This window comes from Mobula birostris, chromosome 20 (genome assembly GCF_030028105.1).
Source record: "Mobula birostris isolate sMobBir1 chromosome 20, sMobBir1.hap1, whole genome shotgun sequence".
Lineage (NCBI taxonomy): Eukaryota > Metazoa > Chordata > Chondrichthyes > Myliobatiformes > Myliobatidae > Mobula > Mobula birostris.
The window spans coordinates 58,262,322-58,286,191 of NC_092389.1; the positions used below are offsets into that span (position 1 = coordinate 58,262,322).

The following is a 23,870-nucleotide window of genomic DNA, read 5'->3' on the forward strand; positions in this document are numbered from 1 at the left end:
CCTATCTATGTCATTGGTACCAACATGTACCAAGACAACTGGCTGCTCACCCTCCCCCTTCAGAATATTCAGGACCCAATCCGAGACATCCCGTACCCTGGCACCTGGGAGGCAACACACCCTGCGGGTATCTCTGTCAGGCTCACAGAATCTCCTGTCTGTTCCCCTGACTATGGAATCCCCTATGACTACTGCATTCCTCTTCTCCCTCCTTCTCTCCTGCACAACAGCGCCAGGCTCAGTGCCAGAGACCCGGTCACCGTGGGTGTACCCTGTCAGGTCATCCCCTAAGCAGCATCCAGAAGAAGATATTTGTTGCTGAGGGGGACAGCCAGAGGTGTGTTCTCCACTATCCGGGCATTTCCCTTCCCTCTCTTGACAGTGACCCAGTTTTCTGACCCCTGTACCCTAAGGATGACTACCTCCCTGTAGCTCCTGTCTATCACCTCTTCACTTTCCCTGATAAGCAGTAGGTCATCAAGCTGCAGCTCCAGGTCCCTAACACGGTCTCTGAGGAGCTGCATCTCAGTGCACCTGGCGCAGATGTGGCCATCAGGGAGGCTAGAGGTCTCCCAGGATTCCCACATCTGACACCCTGAGCAAAGCACTAACCCTGCAGGCATGCTATCTAATTCTACAGGAAAAATAAGTCAACGCACCCACTTACCTCGCCAAACAGATGAACTTTTTAAACGGTTAGCTGTGAGAGCCCCGCTGTTCCTGTCTGTGCGGGCCGATTCGCGAAGGGGGGGGGAGAAAAAAAAAGAGTTAGTGCTTCGCTCTTGCCTCTTCCCGTTTACCGCCGAAGCCCGTTGAAGCCAAAGCCCTACACTCTGCTCCCACTCACTCCGCTGCCCGCTGTATAAGGTGGTCTCCTTTTTAAACTTTCCACGCTGTCCTGTTGACGTCACGCGCCTGAGCAGTCTCGTCCTCCTTGCACTCGAAGAAGTTTTTTAAAAAAACTGTCTTCCTTCAGAATTCAGCTCCCACTATGCTCTGTAGTCCCGATCCAAAAGACAGCTGTTGGTAGCAACCTGCCTTTTTAAACTCTCCGCGCTGTCCTGTTGACGTCTCACGCCTGCGCGGTCTCGTTCTCCTTGCACTCGAAGTTTTTTTAAAAAAACTGTCTTCCTTCAGAATTCAGCTCCCACGACGCTCTGTAGTGGATGCAAGTAATTAGTAAATCTCCAGGATTTACATGTAGTAACAAGTGCTCTTTGTAGTGTTGTGGAACACGGCCAGAACTTGAAATAATACCAAAGGACAGAGACGAATTCAGCCAAGTCACAGGTTGATTGAAGTCAGAAATAGCCCATTCTCACACAGACAGGAATACAGTCAGAGAATTTGATGGTCAGTCAGAATGTCGATCCGTGCCTTGTTCGAAGATGAGTGCATATAGAAACATAGAAATCTACAATATATTACAGGCCCTTCGGCCCACAGTGTTGTGCCGTCCATGTAACCTATTCTAGAAACTGCCTCGGATTTCCCAACCACATTGCACTCTGTTTTCCTGAGCTCCACGTACATATCTAACAGTGTCTCGAAAGACTCCATGGTATCTGCCTCTACCATCATCGCTGGCACTGCATTCCATGCACCTACTACTCTCTGTGTGAAAAACCTACCTCTGACATCCCCTTTGACCCTACTTCCAACACCTTAAACCTATACCTCTCGTGTTTGCCAGTTCAGCCCTAGGAAAAAAGTCTCTGGCTAACCACACGATCAATACCTTTCATCATCTTATACACATCTGTCAGGTCACGTCTTATCTTCCATCGCTCCAAAGTTCACTCAACCTATTCTCATAAGGCATGTTCTCCATTCCATGTAACATCCTTGTAAATCTCCTCTGCAGTCTTTCTGTAGTATCCACATCCTTCCTGTAATGTGGTAACTGAACACAATAGTCTCAGTGGGTTTAAAGAAGGTCTTATATAGCTGTAACATTACCTCACCGATCTTGAACTCAGTCCCATGGTTGATGGAGGCCTTCTTAACAACATTGTCAATCAGCACTGCAGCTTTGAGTGTAAAATTGACATGGACCACAAGATCTCGCTGATCCTCCACATTGCCAATAGTCCCAACATAATATTGTATTCTGTATTCAAATTTGATGTACCGAAATAAACCACAGCACACTTATCTGGGCTGAACTCCATCTGCCAGTTCTGCATCCTATCTGCATCCTGCTGTAACCTCTGGAGAACTGTCCACACTCTTCACAACACCCTCAACTTTTGTGTCATCAGCACCCTTCTCCTTCCTCATCAAGATCATTTATAAACATCACAAAGAGAAGGAGTCTCAGAACACATCCCTGTGGAACACCACTGGTCACCATCCTCCATGCAGGATACAAACCATCTACAACCACCTTTGGCTTCTGTGGGCAAGCCAATTCTGGATCCACAAAGCAAGGTCTACTTGGATCCTTGCCTCGTTACTTTCTGAATGAGCCTCACACTGAAAACCATGTACACTACATCCAATGCTCTACATTAGCGGTCGCCAACCAGTCGATCTTTGAGACTTTTCCAGTAGATCCCGAAAAAAAAAAGAAAGATAAATACACAAATACAGGGAGGAACCAAGGCCAAGAGTGTTCAGTTTGCTGACCAGTTTATGGGGGATGACTGTGTTAAATGCAGAACTGAAGTCCACAAATAACATCCTCACATAAGTGTTTGGTTCCTCTAAGTGAGTCAGAGCAATACGGAGGGCTGTTGTGATTGCATCCTCTGTGGAGTGGTTTGCCCGGTAGGCAAACTGGTGTTTGTCCAGATCAGGTGGGATTACAGTCTTAATGTGTGAGAGCACGAGTCTCCCAAAGCACTTCATGTCTATGGGTGTGAGTGCTACAGGGTGATAGTCGTTCAGGCACTTCACAGCTGATTTGTTGGGCACTGGGATGATGCTGGATGTTTTCAGGCATGTTGGAACAACAGCTTGTTGCAGTGAGAGGTTAAATATACTTGTAAACACCACAGCAAACTGGTCGGCACACGCTTTCAGTGCCCGGCCGGGCACTCCGTCTGGGCCAGCTGCCTGACTCGCATTCACTGTCCTCAGGCTGGACCTCACCTGATGTTGCTTAAGGACCCGTGTGGACTCATCGTCAGGTGGGTGGATGAGTGGAGCAGCCTCCTCCCTCTGGGCAAAGAACTCGTTCAGGACATCAGGCAGTGTGGCGTCGTCATCTGGCAGCAGATTATTGGTTTTGTAGTCTGTCAGCGCCTTGATGCCTTTCCACACACTGCGGAGGTTGTTGTTATCAAACTGACTTTCCATGCGCAGTTTGTATTTGTGCTTTGCATCTCTGATGCCCCTGTGGAGATTCGCCCGTGCTTCACTGTGGGCTTGTTTGTCTCTTGACCTGAAGGCAGCATCGTGCTCCTTGAGTAGTCCCTCACAGCACTGTAAATCCATGCCTTCTGATTCGCAAACACCTGAACTGTCTCTTGTGTTATTCCGTTTTCTGTGCAAAACTTAATATTCTTAAAGAAAGACAGCTATGGCCTGTTTGATATGCTAGTTACAGTGTTTTCTTGGTTGAATTAATTTGACAATTTGACAAAAGCATTTTATGTAATTCAAACACAATTAGCCCAAATGAAAGGACTCAAGTTGGAAGTACAATCTGAGCTGTTTTTTCTCTGAATGATTTAGTAGGTCGATCTTGTCTTTAAGTAAGGCCGAGGTAGGGGATCTTGGTCTTAAAAAGGTTGGCGACCACCACTCTACATTCATCAGTGTGTTTGGTTACATTCTCAAAGAATTAAATCATGTTCATAAGGCACGATCTGCCCTAGACAGAGCCATGCTGACTATCCCACATCAGATTATGCTTCTCCAAATGCTCATAAATCCTGCCTCTCAGGAGCTTCTCCAACAACTTGCCCTCCACTGAAGTAAGAACCACTGGTCTGTAACTTCCTGGCTTATCTCTACTCCCTTTCTTGAAAAGGAAACAATGTCTTCTAATCCTCTGGTACTTTTCCTCTCCCTATTGATGTGCAAAGATCATCGCCAGAGGCTCAGCAATTTCCTCCCTCACTTCCCACAGTAGCCTGGGGTATATCTCCAGTTGATACCCCCAAATTGAGTTGAAATTGGTAAAATTGTGACGCCAGAGCTCACATTCAGCAGAGATCATATAGAAACATGTAAAATTATGAAATGAATAGATAAGATAGAGGCAGGAAACTAGAGGACATTGCCTCAAGATTTGGGGGAAATTGGGATGGAGGTGAGGAGGAACTGTTTTACTGGGAGAGTGGTGAATCTGTAGATTTCTCTGCCCAATGAAGGAGTGGAGGCTACCTCAGTAAATATATTTGAGAAAAGGTTGGATAGGTTTTGGCACAGTAGTGGGGTTAAGGGTTATGGGGAAAAGGCAGGTCAGTGGAGATGAGTCCATGGCCAGATCAGCCATGATCTTATTCAATGGCAGATCAGGCTCAAAGGGCCAGATGGTCGACTCCTGCTCCTATTTCTTATGTTCTCACCACAGACTAAAATCTCTCCTGAAATATTGTCCTTCACCCATTGATGTCTTTTGCAAATATTTTTACAGGTTTGAAATGGCAGAACACTTGTGTACGGGAATCTCAAACACAACAACACATCAGTTTAGCGGACCCTGTCTGGATATTTAAGGAGCGACCAAATATTTTCTTTGCAACGCCAACACATCTGTTGTCGATCCTTGGAGATGAAGAAGTATCTCATCCCAGCTGGTAATTTATTCTGTCTCTGAAATGAAGTTTTCTGTTTTTACTCTGTGAAATTCACTGGAACCGGGAGCTGAGAACACACCAGCATTTGTTCACTGGAGATCAGTTCTCAGCTGCACTGATTGTACAAGGGAGTCAGACGTCTGACTTTCTGCATTGCCAGAGAATTGATCGTGGTGAGATATCATTCTCCTTCTCTCAGTGTGGGAAGAGATTCACTCACAGGCTACCCACAGACACGCCAGTGAGTTCACAATGGGGAGAGGCCATTCACCCGCTCTGTGTGAGGGAGGGGAACCACTCAGTCATCCAGTCTGAAGATACATCAGCAAGTTCACACCATAGTGAGATGCTCCACCTGTTCTGCAAGTGGGAAGCCATTCTGTTATTGATGCTAAAGGTATATCAGGAAATTCACCAGTGAGAGGACATTGACCTGCTCAGACGGTGGGAAGGCGTTCACACACTCAACCACAACACAGTGACACCAGCGAGTTCACACCGAGGAGAAGCCATTCACCTGCTCTGAATATGAGAAAGGATTCACTCAATCATCTCAATTGAATGAACACCAGCTCGTTCACACTGAAAAGATGCCGTTCACCTGCTCAGACTGTGGGAAGAGATTCACTCAATCGTCCACACTATATAGACACCAGCGAGTTCACACTGGGGAGAGGCCATTCACCTGCTCAGACTGTGGGAAAGGATTCATTCAGTCAAATCACCTGCTACAACATCAGTTAGTTCACACTAGGGAGAGACCATTCACCTGCTCAGACAGTGGGAAGGGATTCACTCACTCATCCGACCTACAGAGGCACCAGCAAGTTCGCACTGGGGAGAAGCCGTTCACTTGCTCTGAATGTGGAAAGGGATTTGCTCGGTCATCTGTACTGAAGTTACATCAGCGAGTTCACACTGGGGAGAAGCCATTCACCTGCTCAGACTGTGGGAAAAGATTCATTCAGTCAAATAACCTGCTACAACATCAGTTAGTTCACACTGGGGAGAGGCCATTCAGCTGCTCAGGCTGTGGGAAGGGGTTCACTCACTCGTCCGACCTACAGAGACACCAGCCAGTTCACACTGGAGAATGGCCATTCACCTGCTCTGAATGTGGGATGGGATTCACTTGGCAATCTCAACTGATTGATCATCAGCGAGTTCACACTGGGGAGAAGCCGTTCACCTGCTCTGAATGTGGGAAAGGATTCATTCGGCGTTCTCACCTACTGACACACAAGTTTGTTCACACTGGGGAGAGGCCATTCACCTGCTCAGACAGTGGGAAGGGATTCACTCACTCGTCCGACCTACAGAGACACCAGCGAGTTCACACTGGGGAGAAGCCATTCCCATGCTCTGAATGTGGGAAGGGATTTGCTCGGTCATCTCAGCTCTTGAAACATCAGCAAATTCACACTGGGGAGAAACCATTCATCTGCTCTGAATGTGGGAAGGGATTCACCAATTCAGCTCATCTGAAGGTACATCAGTTTGTTCACACTGCGGAGAGACCGTTCACCTGCTCAGACTGTGGGAAAGGATTCATTCGGCATTCTCAACTACTGACACACCAGTTAGATCACACTGGGGAGAAACCATTCAACTGCTCTGAGTGTGGGAAGGGATTCACCCATTCAGCTCAAATGAGGGAACATCAGCGAGTCCACACTGGCGAATGGCCATTCACCTGCTCTGAATGTCGGAAGGGATTCACTTGGCAATATCAACTGATTGAACATCAGCGAGTTCATACTGGGGAGAAGCCATTCACCTGCTCTGAATGTGGGAAAGGATTCATTCGGCGTTCTCACCTACTGACACACAAGTTTGTTCACACTGGGGAGAAGCCATTCACCTGCTCTGAATGTGGGAAGAGATTTGCTCGGTCATCTCATCTCTTGAAACACCAGCAAATTCACACTGGGGAGAAACCATTCAGCTGCCCTGAATGTCGGAAGGGTTTCACTTGGCAATCTCAACTGAGTGAACATCAGCGAGTTCACACTGGGGAGAAGCCGTTCATCTGCTCTGAATGTGGGAAGGGATTCACCCGGTCATCTCATTTGAAGGAGCATCAGAAACTCCACACTTGGGAGAGGCTGTTCAAATGCTCTGAATGTGGGAAGGGTTTTGCTCGGTCATTTCAACTGAAGGTACATCAGCGAGTTCACACTGGAGAGAAACCTTTCAGCTGCTCTGAATGTGGGAAGGGTTTCGCTCTGTCATCTCGACTGAAGGTACATCAGCGAGTTCACACTGGGGAGAAACCTTTCAGCTGCTCTGAATGTGGGAAGGGATTCACTCAGTCATCTGGACTTGTGAGCCACTACCGAATTCACACTCGAGAGAAACCGTTCACCTGCTCAGATTGTGGGAAGGAATTCACTGGGTCATCTGACTTTAAAATACATCAGCGAATTCACACTGGGGAATGCCACTCACCTGTTCTGAATGTGGGAATGGATTCACTCAGACAACTCAGTTAAGACCATAAGATATAGGTGCAGAAGTTGGCCTTTCGGCCTTTCGAATCTGCTCTGCCATTCAGTAATGGGCTGATCCGATGCTTCCAGTCATCCCCACTCCCCTGCCTTCTCCCCATACCCTTTGATGCCCTGGCTAGAACCTATCTCTCTCTCTCTCTGCCTTAAACACACCGAATGTCTTGGCCTCCACAGTTGCTTATGGCCACAAATTCCACAAATTTACCACCGTCTGAGTAAAGTAAGTTCTCCTCATCTCTGTTCTAAATGGATGTCCTTCGATCCTGAAGTCGTGCTCTCTTGTCATAGACTCCCCTACCACGGGAAATAACTTTCCCATATCTACTCTGTTCAGGGCTTTTAACATTCAAAATGTTTCAATGAGATTTCCTCTCCCAAACCACCACCCCCCCACAAATTCTCCTGAACTCCAGGGAATACAGCCCAAGAGAAGACAGAGCTTCTCGTATGGTAACCCTTTCATTCCTGGAATCATCCTTGTGAATCTTCTCTGAACCCTCTCCAATGTCGGTATACCCATTCTAAAATAAGGAGCTCAAAACTGCTCAGAATACTCCAAGTGTGGTCTCATGAGAGCCTTATAGAGCCTCAACATCACATCCCTGCTCTTATATTCTGTACCTCGAGAAATGAATGCCAACATTGCATTCACCTTCTTCACCACCGACTCAGCCTGGAGGTTAACCTTTAGGGTATCCTGCACAAGGACTTCCAAGTTCCTTTCCAGCTCTGCATTTTGAATTCTCTCCCAATCTAAATAATCATCTGCCTGTTTATTTCTTTCACCAATATGCACGACCATACACTTTCCAACATTGTATTTCATTAACTACTTCTTGGCCCATTCCCTGAATCTATCTAAATCTCTCTGCCAGCACTCTGTTTCCTAGCACTACCCGCTCCTCCACCTATCTTTGTATTGTCGGCAAATTTTTCCACAAATCCATTAATCCAACAGTCCAAGTCATTGACATACATCATAAAAAGCAGTGGTCTCAACATCGACCACAGTGGAACTCCAGTGGTAACCGGCAGCCAGCCAGAATAGGATCCCTTTATTCCCACTCTGTTTTCTGTTGATCAGCCAATGCTCCAACCATGGTAGTAAATTCCCTCTAATTCCATGAGATTTATCTTGCTAAGCAGTCTCATGTGCAGCACCTTTCAAAGGCCCCTGAAAATCCAAGTATACCACATCAACTACATCTCCTTTGTCCACCCAACTTGTAATTTCCACAAAGAATTGCAGTAGGTTAGTAAGGCAGGATTTTCCTTTCAGGAAACCACGCAGGCTTTGGCCTATCCTGTCATGTGCCTCCCAGTACTCCGTAATCTCATCCGTAACAATCGATTCCAGCAACTTCCCAACCACTGAAGTCAGGCTTTCAGGTTTGTAGTTTCTTTTCTGCTGCCTCCCACCCTTCTTAAATAGCGGAGTAACATTTGTAATTTTCCGGTCATCAGGTACTATGCCAGAATCTATCGATGCTTGAAAGATCTTTAGTAATGCGTACGAAATCTCTCCAGCTATTTCTTCAGAACCCGAAGGTGCATTCCATCAGGTCCAGGAGATTTATCCACCCTCAGACTTTTAACCTTTCTGAGCACCTTCTCAGTTGTAACTTTCACTGCATGTGCTTCACTTTCCTGACGCTCTTGAAAGTCCGATATTCAGTACTGCAGATGCCTTCCACCGTGAAGAATCATGCAAAATACGCATTCAGTTCCTCTGCCATCTCTGTGTCTCCCATCACAGTATCTCCCGTGTCATTTTCTATTGGTCGTATATCTATTCTCAACTCTCTTTTACCCAGTGGCAGCCATCCTTTAGCCAAGTCTCAGATTTGGCCACAACGTCATATTGCCAATCTAGCTGAATTTCAAGACCATCCACTTTATTTCTTATGCTGCGAGCATTCAAATACAGCTCTGTGTGGTGCACCCTCTCCAAACCTGTCATGCTACGTTTTGGAGGACAGGAACCCCCGAACTTGCCGGAAAGTCTGAGGAATGGAAATGAAACTTAACTGAGAAGATGCTGGGACATGAAAATGCATTTTGGACCGATGAGGCTGATGTTTGTTACTCCAGGATTACTTACAAAACTGTTGGAGCGACCAAGGATACCCCTTTCTGAGAGAGGTCTCGCCGGTCATCCAGCATTGAATGAACTCCGCACGTATACACAGGGGAGAAACTGTACAACTGCTCAGACTGCGGGAAGGAATTCACTCAGTCATCTCAACTGAATGAACATCAGCGAGTTCACACTGGGTAGAAGCCATTCACCTGTTCCAACTGGGAATGAATTCACACTTTCATCTCGCCTGTCTACACACCAGACTGTTTTCAGCAGTGAGAGGACGTTGTCCTGCTCAGACTGCGGGAAGGCATTCACACACTCATCCACACTGCAGAGACAGTGGCGGGTTCACACTGTGGTGAGGGTGGTCACCTGCTCTGAATGTGGGATGGGTTTCAATCAGTCACTCATCCTTGTGTCACCCTGCCGGGCTTTGACCCATCGTTAATCGGAGAGATCAGAAGCTTGAGAGGACGGAATTCACTCAGGTTCGCCAATTGAGCATTAAAGGCAGTGGTTTCAGGGCAGGTTATTTTTGAGCTTTCACCAGGGGCCAGTCAACAGTCAGGATTGATTATCAAGAAGATGCCAACGTTAGGCAGCAGCAAATGGAGTGGCCGATGCTGGACTGGACAGAGTTGGAGTAGAGACTTTGAGGCTTTCCCTCTTTGAGGGTTCAGTCAGGACAGCCTTCGCACAGAGAAGGCAACATTATACTGGAGGTGGAAGTGTTTTTGCCCCCTTCCTCACATTTGCTCAGTTAGAACAGTCAAGATGCCAGGCAGGATAGTGGAAATCTCCTCTTGCGGGATGTGGGAAGGCAGGAGACCCTCCTGTGTCCCTGGTAACTACACCTGTGAGAAGGGCATCCAGCTTCAGCTCCGAATAATCCACAGTAAGGAGTGGGAGCTGGAACTGGATGAACTCCAGATCATTCGGGAGGCTGGAGGGGTGATAGGTCAGACATATAGAGAGGTAGTTGTAACCAGGCTGTACGCCACAGGAAACTAGTGACAGTCGTGAAGTGGAAAGGGGTGGGGGACAGCAAGTGCAGTGTACCCCTGTGTCCATCCCCCTGAACAACACATATATCACTTTGGTCACAGTTACAGATGGTAGGATAACCTGGCAAAGGAAGGTCACAGCAGGAGGGTCTCTGGCACTTAGTCTGGCTCTGAGACTGAGAAGGGGAGGGTGGAGAAGAGGCGAGCTGTGGTCATTGGTGAATCATTAGCTAAGGGAACTTACTGGATGTTCTGTTGGCGAGAATGAGATTCCAGGATGGTATGTAGCTTCCTGTGTGCTCCAGGTCTGGGTTATCTCCGGCCGAGCACTCAGCTTTGCTCAGGAGGGTGAACAGTGAAGGTCATGATCCATATCATTGGTACCCATATGGGCTGGTAGAGTAACGAGGTTCTGCAGGAAGTGAGGTGCTAAGTTAAAGGGCAGCTCGTCCAGGGCTGTGACCACAGGTCTGTTATCTGTGCCACATGCCAAGAATAGGAAGATTATACAGTTTAACATGTGTCTAAGGATTTGGTGCAGGAGGGAGGGCATAATGTTATTGGATCATTTGAGCCCGCAAGGATTACTGTATGTACAGGAGTTTGCATTGGGGTAGAGGGGACATGGTTGCTGGAAGGTGAAGTGGGCGGACAGGTCTCTCTCTCTCTCTCAGACACACACAAACATATGCAGTGGAGTGTGAGGGAGGGGACTGGGGAGGGATAAGGGGAATGAGGAGGATGGTGTTAGGGCTCATTCACAAAGTCTCAGACTCACCCAACCGTCCCCCTCTGGAATTGGTCCCATTCCCTACCCCAGGCTGGGGGTGAGCATTGAGTTGCCTTGCCAACAAGAAACTGAATTGTTGATAGCATCTGGTTAACATCAGTAATAAATTTAAGTTGAACTTGAACATTGAAACGTATTGTTTTTAAAACTTGTACTGATGAGAAATAATCTCTGTGAAGGTCCAGGAGTGGAAAATCAACCGGTGTTCAGCTCCATTGCTCTATGCCAGACAAGAACCTCTATCTGAGTCTGTCCCATCTGTCTGTGCTTGACACGCCTCCCTCTAAAGTTTCCTTTTTCTGTACCTGTCCCAGTGTCTTTTATTTTCCTTCACAACCTCATTCTCCTGCCTGCACCCTTTAACCTTTGATGACTTTACTAATCAATGTATGTTTTATCCAAACAGGATGACTTGGCCTCTGAGCTGTTTGTGGCAATGAATTTCACAGGTCCCTCATCTGTCTAAATGCATGCTCTCTGGTATTTGACATTGTGACCCAGAAGATTAAAAGTGGCAGTTATCTACTCTATCGAGATCTTTCGTTATCTGATCAACTTCTATCAGGTCACCCTGAGCTCCTCCACTCCAGAGAAAACAGCCCAAGTTTATCCGAACTCTCCTTACACAGTAGGTTAGGATTCCAATCCACACAACATCCTGGTGAACCTGTTCTGCAATCTCCTCATTGCTGCCCCAAACACCAGTGGCGTAATGGACTTAAACTAAGTAAATAGTGAATTGTTGATTAATAAGGGTGTCAAAGGTGACTGGTAGAAGGCAGCAGCGTGGGGTTCAGAGGGGACATCCAATAGCCGCGATCGAATGGTGGAGAAGACTCAATAGACGGAATGGGTATTTCAGTTTCTACTGAATTGATGTATAGTGTTGAGATGTGAAGTGGTGGGGAGTAAGGTGCGGGTGCAGGTAAGAGTGAGTGTCCAGGTAGGAGATGGTGTTAAGCACCTTTTCACCATGTCTGGTAACGAACAACAATTAACTCAGAGTGGATCAATCATAAGTGCTTTTATGTTTATTTGCAGCAAGGGAAGACTAGCACTGCCCAGGTGCTGGTAATAGCTTTATCAAAAAGAGACAATACCATCACCCCTTTGGACACAAGTTCAAGGACAAGGTGCATTCTGTTGTCTGCTGAATCAACGTTTGGCATTCTTCCAGTAACACAGCTGCGGTTCTGCACTCAAGTGCTCAGGTACCATCAGCATCATGTTGCACCAAGATTATTAGCAAAGCACTCTGATGCAATACAGGTTCCATTTTGTTACAGAAAGAAATGCCATTTTGGTACAACAAGTGAAGTACGTTTCCCTAGTGGTGGAGAAGCATTCCTTCACACCCCCTTACGTCACTCCCCATTTCTGTTCACACCTCCGATCCTTGTGGCCTTCACCCTCTGTGAAAACCCTTACATCATTCCCCATGTCTGTTCACACCTCCGATCCTTCACACCTCACCCTCTGTGAAAACCCTTACATCACTCCCCATTTCTGTTCACACCTCCGATCCTTCACACCTCGCCCTCTGTGAAAACCCTTACATCACTCCTCATTTCTGTTCACACCTCACCCTCTGTGAAAACCCTTATGTCACTCCCCATTTCTGTTTACACCTCCGATCCTGGCGGTGCTCACCATCTGTGAAAGCCCTTCTTACCCTACACCCATCGTCATTTTGTAACCCCGCCTGACCCCTACACCATTTACCATCCCTGTAAAGCCTCCACCATCCACACTGGCGCAATAGCTGACAGCTGACCTGAGAAGGACACCGACCGTGGCAGGTAGCAGGGCTCACAAAACACACTCACACCAGCTGACATTTTTTATAACCCGACCGATTTGCATGGTTATCTTGTCTAAACCGCTTCCTACCTTCCTATCTTTACCTTACCCCGGTCCCCCCACTGATCTCCGTCCTGAAACATATCCTTGCCAGCGAGGGAAGTTCTATACGCTCCCATTTACTTCCTCCCTCAGCTCCATTCTGGCTCAGAAACAGTCCTTCCAGGTGAGGCAACATTTCAAAATTGGGTAAGAAAGTGATGATTCGGCAGATGAATGTGTGGCTGAGGAACTGGTGCAGGGGCATTGCATCAGATCTCTGGGTCATTGGGATCTCTCCTGGGGATGCAATGATCTGTACAACAGGGACGGGTCGCATCTGAACCTGGCGGGGTCCAGTATGCTCGTGGGCAGGTTTGTTAGAGCTTGTGTTTAAAATAACTTGTCAGGGGGATGGGAACCGGAGTGTGAGTGCTGGGGATGAGGTAGCTGGTTGGCAACAGAGGTAGCGTGCAGTGAGAGTACTAGCAAGCACCATGCTGCCCTCATGTTATGAGAGACGGCACACCACACGATCAGCTTTATCTGTGCCTGCTCATGCTGTGTCTATGCCTGATACGAGAACCTACACACTGAATAGAAGCTTCCTTCACTGTGCTATCAGAATTTGGAACAGCCTTCCAGATGCTGTGGTTGGAAAGATCAGCGACGATGGGTTCCAAGCCTTCAAGAGTCAAGTGCACAAACACCTATCATCTCTGGGAGGGAAGGCACATGCTTCTTCATAAGATATGATGAAGGGGACCAGGATGGCAATGCTTGGCTGTTGGCAGGTAGGGTTAATACCTGACTTTCAAGAGCACTTTGAGTTATGTTCCGGCTGGACTTAGTCCTTAAACTGCTAGAGAACAGTGCGTAAAGAACAGATGCTGTTTTCTCCCAGTCGTGATTAGTTTTTAGTTCCAAGTGCTTCTGTCACGTTTTGTCACCCTGCAACCTTATTCTTCAATCTCTTTGAATACTGGAGGACAGCAGGTGTATAAATGTCTCTCTCCAGCAGACTTCATCATGACTCCAGTATTTCTACTATTTTTTTTAAATGTTTCTTAATTGTACATATGATTTTCTTGTGTTCTATCGCTGAGCAGCGGTGAACCATCTGATTGGCCTGTCAGAGTTCTCTTTGGGAACTAGTTGACTTGATCAGCATTTCTGATCCTGGCTATTGTTCACGATCACACGTAATAAACAAAAATGCAGAGGCTGATATCAGGTGAAAATTGCAGTCAACGGAATGAGTTGCACCGTTAAAGTGAGACAACATCTATAAGGGTGATGATTGCAGGACTGAAGGAACGTGCGCAGTGTACAGAGTAACAAAGGTGAACTTGTAGCACAGTGTGATTTGAGTACATCTCCGTGTCGTGGCTGAAAGAAGATTACAACCCGGAGCTTAACGTCCAAGCAGACACGTTGTATCTAAAGGACAGGTAAGTAGGCAAAGGGGGTGGGTGCCTCTGCTGGTAAATATGAAATCAAATCATTACAAAAAAAGGGGCGGCAAAGGATCAGAAGATGTAAAATCTCTGTAGGTAGAGCGAAGAATCATTAAGTGTAACAAGACCCTGCGATGATTTATATGCAGACCTCCAACCGTTGTAAGGATGTGGTCTCCGAATTACAATTGGAGAGAAAATGCATGCCAAAAGGGCTATGTTACGATAGTCATGGGGGATTACAATTAGGAAAATCAGGTTAGCGTTGATTACAGAGGGGGAAATTTGTAAAATGCCAACGAGATGTCAGTTGAACACGTTGGGGATCAGCTATTCTGGATTGTGTGTTGAGCGATGAACTGGAACTGAGTGCTGATGAAATCGCAGAGCACACTCGATGGGCCGAATGGCCTGATTGTGCTGTATCATGTGGAGTTCTGGTCTAACAAACCCCTGCAATGCTGAGTGACCAGGGTTCAGTCCTGGGTGTGAGGAACTGTTGCAATATCTGCAGAATCTGACATTAACAGTCCCTCGTCAACTCGCAACTAGATTTAGTTACCATCTGACAGTGACTGCAGGTCAGGGTAGGAGACAGGGGGAGAGACTACATCTGCTGTCCCGTCTGACAGTGACTGTAGGTCAGGGTAGGAGACAGGGGGAGAGACTACATCTGCTGACCCGTCTGACAGTGACTGCAGGTCATGGTAGGAGACAGGGGGAGAGACTACATCTGCTGTCCCGTCTGACAGTGACTGTAGGTCAGGGTAGGAGACAGGGGGAGAGACTACATCTGCTGTCCCATCTGACAGTGACTGTAGGTCAGGGTAGGAGACAGGGGGAGAGTCTACATCTGCTGACCCGTCTGACAGTGACTGCAGGTCATGGTAGGAGACAGGGGCAGAGACTACATCTGCTGTCCCGTCTGACAGTGACTGTAGGTCACGGTAGGAGACAGGGGGAGAGACTACATCTGCTGTCCCGTCTGACAGTGACTGTAGATCACGGTAGGAGACAGGGGGAGAGACTACATCTTCTGTCCCGTCTGACAGTGACTGTAGGTCAGGGTAGGAGACAGGGGGAGAGACTACATCTGCTGACCCTGTCGGCATCAGCTCCAGGGTACTGAAGGCCTGTACGATCCTGTTCTCTGGTATTTTGCAGCACCATTACAATCTAAGACTGAGTCAGGAAAAGATACCGGTGCTGGGGAAGACTTCCTCTTTGGTTCCTTTGCCCAATACGGTGACTCCATCTGGACTTAATGACAACAGACCAATTGCCCTCATGTGATGAAGGTGATGCAGAGGCCGGTCCAGACTTACCTCGGACCCTCTACAGTTTCCCTACCAACCTCATGAGGGAGCGGATGATACCATCATCTCTCTGTTGCAGCGAGCTCACTCCCACCGGGATGATGCTTGTGGCATTGTGAGAGTCACTGTTTTTGATTTCTTTAATGACTTCAATACAATCCAGCCACGTTGTCTGAGCAAGGATGGGCGTAGACAAATTCACTATCTCCTGGATTACTGCGTTCTTGAAAGATAGACCCCAGTTTACACCGCTGGGTGGTTCTCTGCCTGAGGTGGAGATGAGTGACACTGGAGCCCCACAAGGGACTGTCCTGACTCCGTTTCTGTTCACACTGAACACCTCAGACTTTCAGTGCGACTCTGAGTCTGGCCACTTAAAGATGTTCCCTGATGGCTCTGCCGTAGTTGGGTGCATCAGAGATGGGCAGGACTCGGGGTACAGAGGGCTGGTTTAACAGGATTGTGGAATAGTGAGGGAAGAATCAACTGCTCCTGAACGTGGTCAAAACCAGGGAAATGGTGATAGATTTTAGGAGGAACAGGACTATGATGAGTCCTGTGTACATTCTGGGAGAAGAAGTTGCGATGGTGAAGGAGGACAAATACTTGGGTGTTCGCCTCGGCGAGAGACATGACTGGGAAACCAACACCAAGACTGTTTAAAAGAACGGGATGAGCAGACTCCATTTTCTAATGAAGCCGAGATCCTTGAGCACGTGAGGCAGGATGTGGCAGATCTTTTACCAGTCTGTTGTAGCGAGTGCAGTCTTCTTCGCTGCTTTACGTTGGGAAAGACTAAATAAACTCATCAGAAAGGTTGGATCCATCCTTGGCCACCACCCAGACTCCTTCGAGTGAGTGGTGGAGTGGATGTCACTGATCAAACTGTTATCGATTATGGACAACCGGAACATCCTCTCCATGACCTACTGAACAGGCAGCAAAGCCCCCGACCCCTTTTGAACAAACTCACTCAGCTCCGCCTTCACAAGGATCGTAACAAAAATCTTCTGCGACAGGTGAACACACATCACAGTTCAATAGTCTCTGCATTGTTGTTTCAAACATTATTATTGCACTCTGATACAGTGTTATTGTGTATATTATTATTCTTCACTTTATTTTCAGTAAAGTCAGCCCGCTGATTGCTGTGCTTTCAGATGTTGCTGCTGGAACGAATGAATTTCCCACTTGGAATCAATAGAGTATTTATTATTATTATTATTCTCCAGCCCTTTATCTCTCAACAATCAACTTCCCAGCTCTTTGCTTCACTCCTCCCCGTCTCCCGGTTTACCCTATCACCTCACCTGCCCCACATTCTGACTCCCTCCCTTCCTTTCCAGTGCTGAAGAAGGGTCTGGGTCTGAAAGGCCGACTGTTCACTTCTCTCCATAGTTGCTGTCTGCCTCCCTGACTTTCCTCCAGCATTTTCCGTCTGTTGTTTGGGATTTCGGCATCTGCAGATTAACTTCTGTTTGCTCACACGCGCATGCGCAGAGGTATGAGGTCATCCCAAATATCGCGCATGCGCTCAGTAGAGGAGAGGCTCGCAAAGACCGGCCGCAGGTAGGAGGGGTCTCCGGTGGGGAATTAATCAGCGGCGTCTGAAACGTGATTGACGGGCTATTACTGTCAGCTCCTGCCGCACTGGTCCTGCACCCCAGCACAGTCCCGGTCCGTTCCCTCTTTCTCAGCCCCACGATCCGTACCCAGTGCCGCCAGGCTTTCGGCTAATGAGCGGTGGGCCGCCGCCGTTTCTGCGGCGCATGCGCATCGCTTTATTGTTCGGTGGCTGACAGACAGGTTTCTGGTTCGCAGGCCCTTCTGGGTAAAGAGGCAGCCATGGATCACACCACCAAGTGTTGTTCCCCAACAGTCGAAGGAAATGGGAGCCAATGTATCTCCCAAACACTGCCGTGTTTCAGCTATGTAAATCCGAGGATTAGTAACTCAGAACAAAAATATAGTTCCCAGTTAATCTCGGTTGAAGAGTTCACCTTCCAGTCAGTGAAAATGTCAATTAGAGCTGTTTGGAAACAAAACCTTCCGTCAGATTTAGTTCTCTCTGAGTGAATAACGATATGAAACACCTTTGCCTCAATGACAAGTGACTTGTGGTTTTTACATCACAAAAGTGCCGCACTCCAATGAAAATAGCCACTGCCCTCCACTTTATATTCATTGGCATTGCCATCGATGGGTTTATCACTGTCAATCAGCTGGTGGAGGGTATCTGAGTAATTAGTAAATCTCCAGGATCATACATGTAGAAACAAGTGCTCTTTGTAGTCTTGTGAAACATGACTAGAACTTGAAATAATACCAAAGGACAGAGACAAATTGAGCCAAGTCTTAGGTTGATTGAAGTCAGAAATAGCACATTCTCACACAGACAGGAATACAGTCAGAGAATTTGATGGTCAGTCAGAATGTCTGATCCGTGCCTTGTTCGCAGATGAGTGCATATAGAAACATAGAAATCTACAATATATTACAGGCCCTTCGGCCCACAGTGTTGTGCCGTCCATGTAACCTATTCTAGAAACTGCCTCGGATTTCCCAACCGCATTGCACTCTGTTTTCCTGAGCTCCACGTACATATCTAACAGTCTCTCTAAAGACTCCATGGTATCTGCCTCTACCATCATCGCTGGCAGTGCATCCCATGCACCTACTACTCTCTGTGTGAAAAACCTACCTCTGACATCCCCTTTAACCCTACTTCCAACACCTTAAAACTACACCAATTCAGCCCTAGGAAAAAAGTCTCTGGCTATCCACACGATCAATGCCTTTCATCATCTTATACACATCTGTCAGCTCATCTTTCATCTTCCATCGCTCCAAAGTTCACTCAACCTATTCTCATAAGGCATGTTCTCCATTCCATGCAACATCCTTGTAAATCTCCTCTGCAGTCTTTCTGTAGTATCCACATCCTTCCTGTAATGAGGTAACTGAACACAAGACTCTAAGTGGGTTTAAAGAAGGTCTTATATAGCTGTAGCATTACCTCACCGATCTTGAGCTCAGTTCCATGGTTGATGGAGGCCTTCTTAACAACACTGTCAATCAGCACTGCAGCTTTGAGTGTAAAATTGACATGGACCACAAGATCTCGCTGATCCTCCACATTGCCAATAGTCCCAACATAATATTGTGTTCTGTCTTCAAATTTGATGTACCGAAATAAACCACAGCACACTTCTCTGGGCTGAACTCCATCTGCCAGTTTTGCATCCTATCTGCATCCTGCTGTAACCTCTGGAGAACTGTCCAGACTCTTCACAACACCCTCAACTTTTGTGTCATCAGCACCCTTCTCCTTCCTCATCAGATCATTTATAAACATCACAAAGAGAAGGAGTCTCAGAACACATCCCTGCAGAACACCACTGGTCACCGTCCTCCATGCAGGATACAAGCCATCTACAACCACCTTTGGCTTCTGTGGGCAAGCCAATTCTGGATCCACAAAGCAAGGTCTACTTGGATCCTTGCCTCGTTACTTTCTGAATGAGCCTCACATGAGGAATCTTATCAAAAGTCTTACTGAAGGCCATGTACAATATATCCAATGCTCTACCTTCATCAGTGTGTTTGTTGCATCCTCAAAGAATTCAATCAGGTTTGTAAGGCACGATCTGCCCTAGACAGAGCCATGCTGACTATCCCACATCAGATTATGCTTCTCCAAATGCTCAGAAATCCTGCCTCTCAGGAGCTTCTCCAACAACTTGCCCTGCACTGAAGTAAGAACCACTGGTCTGTAATTTTCTGGCTGATCTCTACTCCCTTTTTTAAAAAGGGAACAGTGTCTTCTGATCCTCTGGTACTTTTCCTCTCCCTATTGATGTGCAAAGATCATCACCAGAGGCTCAGCAATTTTCTCCCTCACTTCCCACAGTATCCTGAGGTATATCTCAAGTTGACAACCCCCAGCTTGTGTTGAAATTGGTAAAATTGTGACGCCACAGCTCACATTCAGAGGAGATCATATAGAAACATGTAAAATTATGGAAGGAATAGATAAGATAGAGGCAGGAAAGTTGTTTCCACTGGTAGATGAGACATTGCCTCAAAATTCGGGTAAATTGGGATGGAGATGAGGAGGAACTGCGTTTCCCAGAGAGTGGTGGATCTGTGGATTTCTCTGCCCAATGAGGGAGTGGAGGCTTCCTCAGTAAATATATTTAAGACAAGATTGGATAGATTTTTGCATAGTTGGAGAATTAAGGGTTATGGGGAGAAGGCAGTTGGTGGAGATGAGTCCATGGCCAGATCAGCCATGATCTTATTCAATGGCAGATCAGGCTCTAAGGGCCAGATGGCCAACTCCTGCTCCTATTTCTTTTGTTCTGATGTTCTCACCACAGACGAAACCTCTCCTGAAATATTGTCCTTCACCAATTGATGTCTTTTGCAAATATTTTTACAGGTTTGAAATTGCAGAGCACTTGTGTACGGGAATCTTCAACACAACAAAACATCAGTTTTTCTGTCTCTGTCTGGATATTTAAGGAGTGACCAAATATTTTCTTTGCAACACCAACACATCTGTTGTCGATCTTTGGAGATGAAGAAGTATCTCATCCCAGCTGGTAAATGTATTCTGTCTCTGAAATGAAATTTTCTGTTTTAACTCTGTGTAATTCACTGGAACCGGGAGCTGAGAACACACCAGCATTTGTTCACTGGAGATCAGTTCTCAACTGCATTGATTGTACAAGGCATTCAAACGTCTGTCTTTTTGAATTGCCAGAGAATTGATCGTAGTGAGATATCATTCTCCTTCTCTCAGTGTGGGAAGAGATTCACTCACAGGCTACCCACAGACACGCCAGTGAGTTCACAGTGGGGAGAGACCATTCACCCGCTCTGTGTGAGGGAGGGGAACCACTCAGTCATCCAGTCTGAAGACACATCAGTAAGTTCACACCATAGTGAGATGCTCCACCTGTTCTGACTGTGGGAAGCCATTCTGTTATTGATGCTAAAGGTATATCAGAAAATTCACCAGTGAGAGGACATTGACCTGCTCGGATGGTGGGAAGACATTCACACACTCAACCACAACACAGTGACACCAGTGAGTTCACACCGGGGTGAAGCCATTCACCTGCTCTGAATGTGGGAAAGGTTCACTCAATCATCTCAACTGAATGAACACCAGCTGGTTCACACTGAAAAGATGCCGTTCACCTGCTCAGACTGTGGGAAGGGCTTCACTCACTCCTCCAAACTACAGAGACACCAGCGAGTTCACACCGGGGAGAAGCCATTCACCTGCTCAGACTGTGGGAAGGGATTCGCTCAATCATCCAACCTGCAGACCCACCAGCGAGTTCACACTGGGGAGAAGCCATTCACCTGCTCAGACTGTGGGAAAAGATTCATTCAGTCAAATCACCTGCTACAACATCAGTTAGTTCACACTGGGGAGAGACCATTCACCTGCTCAGACTGTGGGAAGAGATTCCTTCAGTCATCTGACCTACTGACACACCAGCGAGTTCACACTGGGGAGAGGCCATTCACCTGCTCTAAATGTGGAAAGGTATTTGCTCGGTCATCTGTACTGAAGGAGCATCAGCGAGTTCACACTGGGGAGAAGCCGTTCACTTGCTCTGAATGTGGAAAGGTATTTGCTCGGTCATCTCAGCTCTTGAGACACCAGCAAATCCACTCTGGGGTGAAACCATTCCTCTGCTCAGAATGTGGGAAGGGATTCACCGATGCAGCTCAGCTGAAAGATCATCAGTTTGTTCACACTGTGGAGAGGCCATTCACCTGCTCAGACTGTGGGAAAGGATTCACTCGGCGTTCTCGACTACTGACACACCAGTTAGACCACACTGGGGAGAAACCATTCATCTGCTCAGAATGTGGGAAGAGATTCACCCATTCCGCTCAACTGAAGGAACATCAGCGACTTCACACTGGGGAATGGCCATTCACCTGCTCTGAATGTGGGAAGGGATTCACTTGGTCATCTCGACTGAAGGTGCATCAGCGAGTTCACACTGGGGAGAAACCTTTCAGCTGCTCTGAATGTGGGAAGGGATTCAGTCAGTCATCCAAACTTGTGAGCCACTACCGAATTCACACTGGGGAGAAACCGTTCACCTGATCAGATTGTGGGAAGGAATTCACTCGGTCATCTGAGTTTAAAATACATCAGCGAATTCACACTGGGGGATGCCACTCTCCTGTTCTGAATGTGGGAATGGATTCACTCAGTCAACTCAATTAAGACTATAAGATATAGGAGCAGAAGTCGGCTATTCGGCCTTTCGAGGCTGCTCCGCCATTTAGTCATGGGCTGATCCAATTCTCCAGTCATCCCCACTCCCCTGCCTTCTCCCCATACCCTTTGATCCCCTGGCTAATCAAGAACCTATCTCTTTCTGTCTTAAATGCACCCAATGACTTGGCCTCCACAATTGCATGTGGCAACAAATTCCACAAATTTACCACCCTCTGTTCTCCTCATCTCTGTTCCAAATGGATGTCCTTCGATCCTGAAGTTGTGCTCTCTTGTCCTAGATTCACCTACCATGGGAAATAACTTTCGCATATCTAATCTGTTCAGAGCTTTTAAAATTCAGAATGTTTAAATGAGATTCCCCTCACGACCCCAGCCCCCATTCTCCTGAACTCCAGGGAATACAGCCCAAGGGAAGCCAGATGCTTCTGTCATGTGTAACGCGCTGTGAGGTTTCACTGCTAATGTAATGGCTTCTTTGTAATGTTCACTGCTGAAGTAACAGTTTCTCTGCAGCAGCAATGTTCGTGTTATGGCTGGCGATAACAGGACTATGGGATGCATGTCAGCCAATCAGGATTTTGTTGCTCTGTTTCGTGAATCTGGGAGCGGTTGATTTTGTCAGAGAGAGAGATGGAGAGAGAAGACGCGAATGGAGAGATTTGCTAGACTGCCGGACAGGGTGGAATCGGAGCGCGGGTCCGAAGGGCAGTACGATCGGAGGAGGCCGATGGGGACCGATCGGCCTATCAGTGAGCTCCACTTTTGCGCACAGACTGTTTAATAAGATCGCACCCTTTTTTCAATTTTGTTTCTCTACTAACCATACAGTCAAAGTAAGAGTTATAAAGCTTAATCATTTAATCGCAAAGTGTGTTCTGTTTGTTATTTCTGGACACTAATTTGTAACAGGGGACACATCGGGCAGCATCCATCCAAACGAGATTTCTTCAGTTGGGCCGGGAAGGGGGTTATCACCCCCTAGATTAAGCCGCAAGGCAAACCGAGAATTACAATTGTGAGGGCTACGTTCGGGATTGATTCTGTTGGATGTTGTGTAATTACCCTGAACAATGAACCAGTGGGGCAGATATTTGTACTGCGGATGAATTGTTAATTCCACTGTTAAGTTCTGTTGAAGTTGTGATTGTGAGCAGAGACTTGATAAAATGGCGGATGCAGCTCTTGTTCTCATGCAAACCAGCGCTGAGGGAGCTGGAGGCGGAGATTTCAAAGACTGGGTTCTATCATTTCTGTGGAGTGAGGGGAAAGAGTGGTCGGAGTTGGAAGGTCTAATTAGTCCACGTCCCCTGGTGAAGAGTGAGAATTCTGAGGTAGTAGCCGCCCTTACTTCTCTGGCGAATAAATGGAAAAATCAGATTCAGAGTCCCAGCTGTGGCAGGCTCCACCTATTCTCTGGAATAACACCCACCCCGAAAGGGGAGGAGGAGTATGAGACGTGGGCGGAACGAACCTCTCAGTTGTTCGATGAGTGGCAGTGCTCGGATGATGAAAAGCGACAGCGATTGGTTGAAAGTTTGAATGGGCGGGCCGTTGACGAGAGAGCTGTCAGGTTACATTATCCCGTAGCGACAGCTGTCAGTTATCAACAAGCACTGGGCAATGACTTTGATCCGACTGGAAGCCCAGTGGAGCTCCTGGTGGCGTTTCAAAGCATGCGTCAGGAGAAGGGGGAGAAAGTTTCTGCTTTTATTTTACGGCTAGAGAGGCAGCTAAATTGCTTACGGCGCAGAGGGGTCATTCAGGCGGCTGAGGTGGATCGGTTAAGAATGGACCAGATAGCCAGGAGTGCCCTGTCCCATGACCCGATTGTGTGGGGTCTCTGACAGTCTCG

The 23,870-nt window shown here is 47.2% G+C and overlaps 2 protein-coding genes across 3 annotated transcripts; both read left to right on the forward strand.

Annotated features, from left to right (window-relative positions):
* The first annotated feature begins 4,759 nt into the window (after nucleotides 1-4,759).
* On the forward strand, nucleotides 4,760-9,535 carry LOC140185256 (uncharacterized). 2 transcript variants are annotated; one of them, XM_072238646.1, is made up of 2 exons: nucleotides 4,760-6,239; nucleotides 6,324-9,535. In XM_072238646.1, exons 1-2 carry the CDS (start codon nucleotides 5,339-5,341, stop codon nucleotides 7,238-7,240), a joined length of 1,818 nt encoding a protein of 605 aa, XP_072094747.1. In that variant the 5' UTR covers nucleotides 4,760-5,338; the 3' UTR covers nucleotides 7,241-9,535. The 2 variants fall into 2 exon arrangements, with proteins under 2 accessions (XP_072094747.1, XP_072094746.1); XM_072238645.1 differs by having other exon boundaries at nucleotides 4,760-9,535.
* Nucleotides 9,536-13,698: 4,163 nt separating this feature from the next.
* On the forward strand, nucleotides 13,699-22,338 carry LOC140185335 (uncharacterized). Its single transcript, XM_072238721.1, has 2 exons — nucleotides 13,699-13,768; nucleotides 20,189-22,338. The coding sequence occupies exon 2, from the start codon at nucleotides 20,879-20,881 to the stop codon at nucleotides 21,878-21,880; it is 1,002 nt and encodes a 333-aa protein (XP_072094822.1). The 5' UTR covers nucleotides 13,699-13,768; nucleotides 20,189-20,878; the 3' UTR covers nucleotides 21,881-22,338.
* The last annotated feature ends 1,532 nt before the right edge of the window (nucleotides 22,339-23,870 follow it).